Here is a 12,783-nt window from a genome sequence, read left to right as displayed (position 1 = left end):
AAATCCATACACAAGAAATTCATATTTTAAAACCTCTTTTTAAACACTGTTTAACTGTGTTTTAGTGTATGATTATATGTCAGTACTTCCTTTTCCTAATGAATATCATCTGTAATTGTTGATTTTGTAACTGTTTCATTTGTACAGCTATTTAAATGTAGAATGGACTTCAAAGAAAGGAAGTAGAAAAATTTTTGACCGCCATACTATGAATGAGTATATAATGAGATGTCCTCAGCAGACAAATATGCATGACTGTGGAGTATATTTATTGGAGAATTTTGAAAAGTTCTTTCAGGTGTGTATTTGTTTTTCAAAATGTTTATTTTAAACACAGAATATCTTTGAATGCAAATTTTTTTAAGTCATTTGAATGATATTTTGCATCAACTGTTGAAAGTTGAGCTTTGTTTTGCTATATAACTTTTGATAGCAAGCCAGAAAAGGTCTTTTACTGTATGCTTTATTGCATGAAGATTAGCTGATTTTTGGTTAATTTATAAATCAGATTTCCTTGTATCTTACCCCCAGTCTATAGCACTAGGTTCCGAATTCTGAAAATTAAGAAATATTTGCATAAATTTTCTTTTCCTCTATTGTATAAGCTAGTTTTCACCTGTGGGGGTTAGCTTGTCGGTATATTTTTATTCAGCACATTCAATTTATATTACCATTTCATCCATTTTATTTACCTTGCATTTATTGTTTGAAATGTATTTGTTTAGATTCTGTACCCAAATATGAGTGAAAATAAGCAAAATGATGCTAATTGATTGGCTTAAGATTACCACAAATTTTTTATTAAAAAGTCTACAAAACAAAGCATTGTACACTAAGGTTATGCTTATATAATTATATAAAATATTTTTGGTGATGTTTATGACTTCATATTGTCACCATGATATTAGAGCTTCACTTTTCATATGAAATGAAACTTAAAAAGATATATATACTAATAAAATATTTTAAAAAAATGTCATGCTAAAAATATATTCTTATTATTTTGTAAATAATTTTACTTTTTCAGAATCCTTTCAACTTTAAAAATCCTATGCCAGACTTATCAAACTGGTACGACAAAAATAGGATAAGAGAAAAAAGAAATGAAATTAAAGAACTGATTTTGAATCTGAAAAAGGAACAACTGGCAAACTCTGCCACAAATGCAAGACAAATCAGTTAGAAATTGTTTCTGCATTACCTGTTACAGCACAACAGACTGATAACCGATGATGAAATAAGATCATACCATTATTATTCAATATTACCCCCCATATATTGTATCAGAAGCATACACTGCTGTATGTAAAGTATTCAAGTTTCGTGTGGGTAATCTATGATGATGTATGTATATGTCTATTGTTATTTGGAAAGACGATTTAAAACAGTTTTACAAAACAAAATTTTAAACATCAAGTAACTTTCACACAAGGTCTATACGTGCTGCACAATTCAAATGTGAAATGTGCTTGATAATTTTTGGACCATCCTGTGCATGGACATTTTTCTGTCAGTTATTTTTATAATTATAATATATTATTTTCACATCAGTTTTCATTTTTATACTTTTTGCTCATCTTATGGAGTTGTGTAGTGTAGCTTGCATTTTGCCTAAAAGAGATGTTTAATTTATATTGTGATCGTAATTTTGTATAAAGCAGTATATTTTATCCTGAGTATTTCTGAGAAGGTATTTTTAGGTGAAGCTTCTGCTGTAAATGGTGTGTAAAAGTGTTTTTTAAATATTTCTTAAAACTAAAAAAAATGGTATGCTGTAGTAGATGTGAGAAAATTGAATTAAAAGTCAAATTTTGTGCATCCTTAAGATTTGATAATAAAATGTTATAACATATCCATATTTTGTAAGATTAATTCATTAACATTCTGGTGTTCCAACCTTTTATCTAACAGCTAATTGTGTTGGATCCTCATGAACAGGTAAAGGAATAATCGCTTTAGTTCAGAAACATAAAACTCAAGAAGGGTTAATTACCCTTTATTTCTCAAAATAAGAACTTAACATATAGCTCCGAGATCCACGTGAAATAAGAAATCAAACTTAACTAATGCTTAACTAAAAAGATATAGCCGAAGCTATCAAGATTTCTAAGTAGTTGGCCCCTAAATATCTACTAAGCTGGCGAAGCTATCAAGGGCCTCAATTATGGCCGAACATAGTAATAGCTTAGAGAGAGTGTAGCCAAAAGGCGAATGCACGCTAGTCAGAAACTCTGGCTCTCTAATGAAGTCAGTAGAACTTTCATTTAAATACCACTCTTACTTATTTGCATTAAACGCAATATTAGAAACACATTCTGGTAGGAAATTGTAAGCTGAAATTAGAAGGGATAGGGAAGTATCATTAACTAAAAATAGCTGTTAAAAACTTAGGATAAACTTTACATCATCTATTGTGAAAATTTACGGAACAAATATTAAAAATGCAAAACTAATTGACTGCAGTAAAGGCAGAATATATTATGAATATAGGTACTAGATATGCAGTACAGTTATTAAGTATATTACCTACATTATCACTGTTTGATCTCTCTGCTATAGTTTCAAAACTGGAAAGAAGTTTGCAAATTAAGGTTTTCAGCTCTTATTAATAGAAACATTAAAAATAATGACAGTTTTACATATAAATGGTAAAATTATTTGACATCCATTGTGTGACATGGCAGAATTTAATAATAGCAAATGTTGTTTCTACATAAGCTAGTTATTTATGAAAGATAGTGATATGAAATTTTAAATACAGTACAAAGTCCGTAATCTGGACTCGTCGGGACTTCGGCGATTCCGGATTAGGGATTTTTCCGGATTATAGATCATCAATTTAAATCTGGTAAGATGGCATGCAGAGATTATACCATTAAAAATATGAAACTGTAATTTATGAAATAAAGAGCAATTATGATGTAAAGGGTATCAAAATTTACAAAAAAGCTTAATATTTATTTCTTTACTTTATTAAACATTTCTTTCAATATAAGTTGTTTAAGTTGCTTCGTTTTTTGTGCTAATACTTTCTCTGTAATTCCATAAACAGACATAATTTCTTCTTCAGTTACAAAGTTCCAGTGTTCAAGTCCTGTAATTGCTGTGTCGAGAATACTGACTAACTTGTCAATCGAAATTTTTTCATTTTCAATAACCTCTCTGTCACTTTCTTCACTATCGGAAGTGGTACATCGAAACATTCTTTCGCTTTGTAGATCCTTTGGCAGCTCCAGAATTGGAAACTCTTTTTGACATAATCGAAAGTTCAAGCTAAGTTTTTTTAAAACTGCTCTAACAGTCTGTAAAAAATAATAAGCCAGATCCATTTAGAAGATTAAGGCACAGTAGTCTGCAACATTAACTGAAATGCCTTATCGGTAACGATAATTTTAGCCTAGCTTGTACGGGCTGTTATACATTAAATGTGAATGCATAAATGCATTATGTGCATGCATAAACACATACAAAAGAAAGTTTTGGCTTTGAGGTCAGGATAATAGATCATTTCGGATTACAGACTTTGGACTGTATATGTATTTTGTTGGGAGTAATTCAGTTATTTCATGAAGTAACTGATCAGATAATCAATAATTCCACACTTAAATAGTTAACTGAATAATACAGCCTACAAAATAAAATAATTTATACAAAGCTATGATAAAAGCATTTGCTACTACAGGAATTACTAAAGTGGCACTTAAACATTATTTCTAAAACAAACACATTTTTTAAATTCCTGATTGGTATCTAAACTTGGGTTGTAACAATGAACCAGAGCAATTTCTTTATACCCTGCATTTCTTATCTTCATTAATTTTTGTTCACAGACACTGAATTGAGATGGAGAATATTGCTATTTCATCTGGTGGCTGTTCACATTTGGGAAAAAAAAAAAAAAAAAAAAAAAAAAAAACTTCATTATTTTCATGATAACAACTAAAATAGATTTGGCATCACTTCTTCCTATGTAAACTTCAGGTTCTGTAAGCTCCACAGAAGTTTCAGAATGTGATTTTTCTGTCATTCATTTAACCATCTTAGCTTGAATTTCAGTACATTATTTAGAATTTTTTCTTTCTGTATGGATATTCAGTTGATTAAAACACAATTTTGTCTTCTAAACATAATACATTGTTAGGCTCATTACATTTAAAATGAACTAGGTTCATCTTACTAATTATGTTATTTAACCTTGTTTTTCAGCCGATACCTCATTATCAGTGTGTATTGAAGTCCTCATTAAAGTCAAAGCATCTTGTAATTGATTTTCATTCAATGTATCAAATGCTTCCTTCAGAATAGAAACTTGATAGTACAGCTCTAGCTGTGCAACCAACCTTAGCTTCTAAGGGGAACCAGAGTGATATGCTGTGTTTTTCATGAACTAAATAAAGTTAGCAATAATGTAATAAAGAATTACTCCAGAAAGTGCATTACTTGTCTTGCATCCGTATCATCAATATGCTATGCCATGATTAGCTGTCTGAACATTGCTTTGGCTATGTCTTGGTTTGTCATGCATGAACTTAGTTTCTGGCCAGGTTACAAGAACAGATTTTGAACATAAAAAATTCTTTCTGCTCTGTCTTTGTTAACCAACTGAACCTGGAACAGTGGCCTGAGAAATGTGCTGTGAATTTAATCATATTAGAAATTTAGATTACGTTAAAACTTTCCTGAATTAGGTTTTGATATCACCAACAGGAGTGTTACAAGGTAATACTCTCAAAATGCCATAACTGGTTTAGTTTTTGCAGCATGCATAACATAATGTTGAATACCATTCACTTCTAAGTACTGTATAGTTTCTATGTGATCATCAGCTGGTATCATTTGGGAAAAATTTTAGAAATTCACCTCTGTTTCTGGCTGTAACAATAGCATTAACCTTATCTTTTAAGTTTCTTAACAAATTCCCTAAAATTTAGCTGTGGTATCAACACAAATAGGTTAATTCTGGGTGCCTTTGGAATATCCATAGCAATAATTTCTACATCATTATTTACAATTTTCTCACCAGTAACATTTTCAGGATTGTTTACATTATCATTTTCCAAAATATAAATTTATTTCTAGAATTTTTATTACTGTTGTTTTTTAAGATTTTTCTCAAGGCATCAAGTTTTCTGTGGGCAAACAAAACCATCACCTTCATTCAATGTAGTATACAAGGCCATGTTGTTGGGGGGGGCAGGGAGTGAATTGCACACAGTATTAAAATTTTTAGGCAAACCTTCTTTCACAGCATTTGCATAAATTTTATAGTTTTTAAAAGTCAGTATCATTAGAATTTTGAGCACTTAACAGCTACATCTGAATTTTTACTAGAACTAGGAACATTTAAAATTTTACTTCTATTATCAACATCATAATTTTTACTACAGCATGCAACATTGGAAATTTCTTCAACACCAACATCATAATTTTTCATAGAACCTACCATACTAGAATGTTCACCACAATTAACACCGTCCTTAAGAATATTAGCACATGAATTTACATTAGACTTATTACATGCCTGAAAAATTCACACTTCTTTCCAATATTTTAATCTCGTCTTGCATGGCAATAACTTCCAGTACAATAATAATGTGGCAATAACAAGTCCAGTACAGCTCTTATACTGACTTGCATTCTCTTGGGGAAGCTTCTTTTTTAGGAAGTCATCACACATTTTTCGAATATAATTGATAGAGTTCTGCAAATTCCACTGAAAGTTTAGCACATTAATAAAATCAACTTGATCATAATATTCCTTATTCAATAAATCTATCAGAATTTGATGCGGTTCAGCATGAGTATAATCAGTATAACGGTTTGAAATATCTTATTTATAACCGCTCTTAAAACTTTTGTTTGACGCCATGTCGAAAAATGCACACAAAATTAATAAATATGAACCCAAAACAACTCAACGTACATGAGTATTGCTCTATCAGCCTCCTGCCTGCTTTACTGAATTATTTGGAAGTGTAATTGTAATTAGATTTAACAGTTTCATCTCAGGAAAATACCATATGTGACCACCAAATTGGTTTCAGAAGCTGATTCTCCACAACCCAACAAATCTCTAGGATAGTCGAGTTCATAGGAGAATGCTTTAATAAGAAATAGCTGCAGGTCTCTTTTTGGATGTAGTTAAAGCGTTTGATAAGATTTGGCATTATGACCTCCTTATCCTACTTACTCTCACTATCTGCCACCAAGCTTAATAGACCTCATCTCAAATTATCTAAATCAAAAAACCTTCCACTCTGAATTAAAGACAAAACCGCACGTGATAATTAATCAGACAAATTAAAGCTGAAGTGTCCCAGGGGTGAATCTTGGCACTTCTGCTCTTCAATATTTTCATTAATGATATACCCAATGCCTTAATCTCTTGCTATGCCGACAATACTGCCATCTTTTGTAATTCACTCAATCCACAAATTGTTGAGAAGAAACTTCAAGATACCTTTAATATAATCTTCCCATGGTTTAAGGGATGGAAGATCAACACAACAAAATCATCTGCCATCTATTTTAAAAGATATTTCACAAGACAACACTATCAAGACATCACACTAGATGAAGCAGTAATATCATGTGACACCAGGATAAAGTATCTGAGGAGTAATCTTGGATGAAAAACTCACCTTTAAATCTCACGTAATTTGAAGCCAGAGATAAAGCTTTATTGAGTATTTATCCATTAATTGGAAGAAATTGCCCAGTTTAATCTTAATACAAAGAAAATTCCATACTTACAATCAGTTGGACCTATTCTATTATACGCTGATGATGCAAGAAACAATAGATTAACACTCAAAAAAATTCCAAAACAAAGCACTCCATATCATCACCAGTGCTCCTTGTTTTACAAGAAACACTTATTCATAATGGTTTGAATATGAAACCCACTGACTCCGAATTTCTGCGATTTACTCATGAATTTTACAATAACTGATAAACGCACTCAAGACATAAAGCAAACTGGGAACTATGATTATACCATCCTACAGCCTCGCAAAAAAACCGAGAACCATCCAATCACAACAGTGAATGGTGAAGTTTTCAACTTCGGATGTTTACTTATTTTTGCAGCATGCTCAGTAGCCATGTGGTGTTAGTTAAGGTTCAGGTGAATTTTTTGTACAGGTTCAATCCCAGCCGAACATAAAATATAGCAAGGACTTCTAAATATTATTTATATTTTTTTTCATCTATTGCATCTTCAAGAATTATTAGTGTATTATTTTCCAAGATAGAATGAAATGCTTATAATTGCTTAAAATGTGTGATAGGATTTTTCATGACAAAATTTTTACATGTTTACTACTCTAAAGAGCCTACTGTGCAAAGGTGCATAAGTCTTTCCACTCTGTCGAATTAAATTGTTTCGACTTTTAAACCCAAAGAGAAATGTGAAATGGATTGATAGAGGACCTCTAATATGAATGACGATCCACTTCAGGAGAAGAGCTTAAAAGTTAGAGCATGTTCTGTCTTCTAGCCAAGTCTTTGTTTTAAGCCAAATTCTACTACATTCGGCCGTATTGTTACGTGCCTACTTGTATTTGCCAGTGAGCTTGAATAAGGATCAACTCTGTTAATTATTTCTGAACAGCTTCGGCTAGTTTTAGTTTAGGTAGCATTAGATCAGTTTCTTATTTTTATCTTACGTTAAAGCCCAAGTAGAGTCTTCCTATAAGCCCAAGAAGGGCCATGTGTGAATCATTACAGAGTTGAATAAAAGGGTAATTTAACCCTTCTTTGGATTTGTCTGTGCCACTTGAACTTGGTGATAATTCGCTACACAATTCATAGGTATTCTAGCTGCTAAGAACTTTCAATTTAGCTAGAACATTATAATATATCCTTTAGATATATTATAATGTTCTAGCTAAATTGAAAGTTCCTTTAGATGTATAGCAATCAAAGTAAATATCACTGGGGAAGTAGGAAAAAAATAAATAAATCATCAAATCAGTCCATAAAAAATATAAATGTGGGAATAAAAATTGTGATTACTTTCCAGTGCTGAAAGAAACAAGACTACAGCAAATAAGACCAATAGCCAAATTTCTGAAAAATGTAATGAGTAGCACAAAATGAGAAACTGTTGGTAGTAAAAATACAATAAATATTTAACGAATGCTAAAATAATGTTTTTCATTGTAAGTCAGCTCTCTTAAGTGGTATAATTATATAGCGCTAGCAAAATGGCCAATATGTACTTTCCACGTCCTGATTTAAACCATGCTGGCATTCAGACAAGTCGTTATACAAAATTGAACTTAATAACACATAAAAATATCAGAAACAACTTAGTCCAACAAAAGAATAAATGTAAACAGCACACTCACAAAAAAAAAAAAAAAAAAAAAAAAGGCAAATAGGAAGAGTTAGAAAACAAAATGGCGGTTTGAAAATGATGTCTTAATCCACAGCAGTTAATAATGTATCCAATTTAGTCTTACAAGTTCAGGAATGTTGTCCACTTACAAGTGTGTTTATTATTGCATATTTATTTTTTCTGCTTATTAAACATACGAAACAGTTTTCACATTTTTTAAAATAAAACATAGTAGCTTTCGTAAGAGTTCTTAAGTCCACTTTCATAGTTCAAAAGATTAGTAAAACAATGACAGCGCCCTGTTCTGCCCTATCCCTTGAGTGCGGGATCGAATCCAGGAGAAGGCATGGGTGTTTGTAAATATATAGTGTCTTTGTGGTATGGAAAACACTATCATACAAAAATTCCTTTCAAGAGACTGGTGGTAAGGGAGAAAGGTAGGAAATGATGAGAACAGATTCCTCAGGGCATTCTCCATGAAAATCTGGTGGAGCTGGACAAACTCGTACTGTTGGCCTAAGCCAACGACAGTTACAGTCCTTGCTTCTTGGCCGCGATAAAAGCCACAGATCTGATCTGGCTATAAGTTCAGATCAGAAGGATTAGAAACTACAATAACGAAATAATAATAATATCTAAACATATATTTTATTCTTGGTGATGCAAATTAACAACTAATAAATTATGATGAATTTTCAATGCCAAAAGACAAGCTGGTCATCAAAGAAAGAAACAAGAATTTGAAACGTTGTTCAGTTAGAAAGGAAGGATATTAATTGGTATTGGATTTTCAGTTAAGATAGTTTAATTCTTAACCTTTACTAAGGCCCTTCCTAATAGCTGAAATAATTCAACGAGGATTTAACAAACGATTACAGACTGTAATTTTAAAAAGGCTTTCGTAGAGATTCATGAAAATATTTTCTATATTTATTTAATTTAACTATATTTTTAAAGCAATTTTTCGGTTTTGATTTTAAATTATGTCAAATTCATAATTTACATGAATTGACAGTAGGTAGAACTTTATTTAAGTGTACCAGTTGTTCTGCTTTTGATACGCTGATGCCACTCCTATTACTGAAGAAAAGAAACTATTTCTTTATATATAAACATATCTATAAAGAATTACATCAACCTTTATGAAATGTAGTTTCTAAACATACATCATTTAATATTTTTAACTAGAGAAGTAAGTACATACAAGATGTAAATATTTTTTGAATTAATATTTAAAAGATAGATGCCAATTATTTTTATGATGCAGCAATAAAAATAAAATGTAAAACATTAGCAATTTGTTTTTGTGGGTAGAAATCAAATTATAATTCCTTGTAATGAACACAAGTAGTTTTTGCAATAAAACTATGTGCGAATCATATTCCAAAGAAATATCTTCAAGTCTTCCTCATTATATTAGTTATTTTGTAGTGTCATTATGTTATTTCGAAGCAGGGTAAATGAAAAATGAGCAACGCCTTCACTGGGACTCGAACTACGAGCCTCTCGAATACGCGCCGAGCGTGTTGACCACTACACTTCTAAGGCATGCTAAGAAGGCAGGAGAAATACCTTATATACTCCCCCTTTTAAAGGGCGACTGGGGTTTAGGGGACCCAATCGCCAAATCCTGGTGGTGGAGCATCATCATCCACTACCTTTTTTAGTTTGGGCGCCACTGTAGACACATTAGGTATTTTTGAAGCGGAAGAGATGAAAAATGAGCATTGCCCTCGCCGGGACTCGAATTCGCGTCGAGCTTGCTGACCACTATTACTACGAAGGCAGGCGGGAGAAATGCCTTATAATTTATGTTCTTGCTCTTCAAAATGGACAAGACCATTGAACACTGGTAATTCGCGTCTTCGGTTCCCGTCGAAGAAGTTGATGGCATGGGATTTTCCCTGTGTAGAGTATGAGCACTAGCCAGTTTTCCGAGAAGAAGAATACAAAATGAGAAAGCCTTCCAGGAAGTTTCCTGTTAAAACACATCACATGTTTTCCCGCAATCAGTTAAACCAACCTGCTCAGCAGTGATCAAGTTATTAAAGCTGCTAAACGTTCTTTCATATCAGGTAGAATTGTTGTTACTTTAAAAGAAATCTGGGGTTTCTGAAATACTGAGAGGGGAAATATTTTCCTGCTAAACGTATAAGAAGCTTTCAGGTTTCACCTGTAATAATAGCGATTTAAGCAGTTGCATTTATTCTTCTTTGTGCTTATCTATATAACACTCTTCCTTTTTGGATGGAAATTTTAATCTGGTAGCAAACTAAGAAATAGGCATATCAAAGCTGGAAATAATCTATTTCGCTATAATATTTCAATCTTTTTCACTGTAATATTTTTCTGTGAAGATTCGACGAATCCTCCATATTTACATTTTGTTAAAAGATTCATACACAATTCTATTCTTGGAGCTAAACAAGATGGGAGAAGTACCTGGCTCCGGTGCTTCTCAATTTTTAAGATAAATTACACCGAAGCCCTAAATAAGATAAGCTCCGGTACTTCCTTTTATAAAACTGAAACACAATTTCAAGTGGGGAGGGAAAAAAAAAAATAGAATTCCTAACCTTTTAGTTTAGCAATAAGCGCAGACCTTGCAATACTCTGTTTTCCTAGAAATACGAATTCATGAGAACATGAGACGTTCAAGTAAAGTGCTCACATGCGGAAACCTTTCCCTTTAAGAAGGGAATAAATAAATTTGGAGAAATTTGTTTAGGAACGCGAAAATTTCTCGCCATGCCATTGTATCTAGTCTATTGTTATCGATGCAGTTAGTTATCCTCGCAGGAAGGAAAATTTGTGTTCTTAAATATGCGTTAAGTGACAGCGAGTACAATATGAGCGTAAAATGTGTGTTCTTCAATGTGCGTTAAGTGACAGCGAATACAATAAGTGTGCGTTAAGTGACACAGCTAAGGTGATACTGAGATATTAAATATTGATTAAATAACAATTAATGAAAACTAATTAAATAACTATTAATTAATTTGATAATAATTAATTATTTAATTTTAAAATTATTAATGAGTTCAATAGGCATGCTAATGCTTTTATTTATCTAGTTACTCTTGTTCCTCTTTGATGACGGTCTTCCATAGGGCTCCGGCACTTCTAATTCTAGAAATTAAGCCCTGGTTTTATCCAACTGAAATCTCCCACCTATTGGCACCAGCGGTGCGATTAGCCGCTTCAGCTATTCGCACCAACATTAACCATGCATGCGCTTTGAGTTGTCGGATCCTTCATTTGAACCGAATCGAAAAGAAGAAATCCTAAATACGCGAACTGCTAAGTCTGTTTTCTCCCGAACGGTTGGAATAGCTTAAATGACTGATTTTGGAAAAGGGGGGGGGACTAAAACCTCGTTTACATTTTTTGTACTTCTTAGAATACATTTATATTCAAATAATGTGTTTTGCACAATCGAGATTTTTGCTCATTCCTCTTTGAAATTTTTCGTTTGAGAAAAGGTAATAAGAATTAGACAGAGTATATCTGTGTAGAAAATTTAGACATGAAATAAGTTAAAAACAATAAAATAAACTATTAAATTAACAATTAATCATATAATACTAATTATTAACAATTTTGTATTTATTTCATGGATAACTTTGATTTTGAAATATGGCATTTGAACTGATAAACATATGTGGACACTGAAAACGTGATGCATATATAAGAATATTATAATTTTCAATAAGTTTTATTATTGAATAATAAATTCTCGCAGTTCTATGCTATAAGACGAGGGTCTAAGTTTGCATAAAAGTGCCTATGTTAAATAAAAGAATTTAACTCTTTATGAATATGAATATAACTTTTATGATGACTGTTTATGAATATGTACTTTCTTACATTCAAAGGTAACATATTTGCACAATACCGTTTCACGATGTTTAAGACCCTCGTGAAATTTTGCGATCTCGTTTTAATCAAAACAGCAAAATTTTCATTTTCATACAGTTTTTTTGCCCTTTCATATTAAAAATATGTGGAAAACTTGTTTCCACACAAAAGGCAAGAAATTTGTTTTTGTCACATTCATCGTCCTCAAGTTATGTCAAACAAATAACACGTAAATTTCAGTAACAATAACTAAAAATTTATTAACTCTTTGCACTCGAGCGATGCCTCTGAGGCACCACTGCATGTGATGCGATAACTCGAGCGGTGCCTGAGAGACACCATTCGAATCGATGTGTTTGACCTAAGGCAAAGCACACTAGGGCTATCTGCCTAAGGGGAGGGAGGACTTTCTAAGGGAAACTGGCTCGTATACACGTTACACATGGGGAAAACCACGAAAACACCCATGCAGCCAGCCCGTTTGCGGGATTCGAACCTCGGACCGAACTACCAGTGTTCAGCGACTTTACCGCTCGGCCGCTGGTAGGCCTCCTCGGTATTATGAATAGTACCAAGAAGAATAA

At 32.4% G+C, this 12,783-nt stretch overlaps 1 protein-coding gene across 12 annotated transcripts in view; it reads left to right on the top strand.

Moving 5' to 3' along the window:
* LOC118179732 (sentrin-specific protease 6-like) overlaps nt 1–12,783 on the top strand; it is a 178,162-nt gene that overhangs the window by 151,105 nt on the left and 14,274 nt on the right. For 10 of the 12 annotated variants that reach the window (XR_015038591.1, XM_085807890.1, XM_085807897.1 and 7 more), the window contains one exon: nt 148–298. Coding sequence is in view for 11 of the 12 variants with exons in the window: in XM_085807890.1 (XP_085664016.1) it covers nt 148–298 (151 nt within the window). In the remaining variant the exon portion in view is untranslated. Of the gene's footprint in view, nt 1–147; nt 299–1,027; nt 1,857–12,783 lie in introns of those variants that run through there. The other 2 variants (XM_085807898.1, XM_085807899.1) reach the window with 1 other exon arrangement.

Source organism: Stegodyphus dumicola, chromosome X1 (genome assembly GCF_044657685.1).
Source record: "Stegodyphus dumicola isolate Sdum_Otavi_A_Nest chromosome X1, ASM4465768v1".
In the NCBI taxonomy this organism is placed as follows: domain Eukaryota; kingdom Metazoa; phylum Arthropoda; class Arachnida; order Araneae; family Eresidae; genus Stegodyphus; species Stegodyphus dumicola.
The sequence above is the reverse complement of the archived record's forward strand: the minus strand, read 5'-3'. Positions and strand labels throughout refer to the sequence as shown.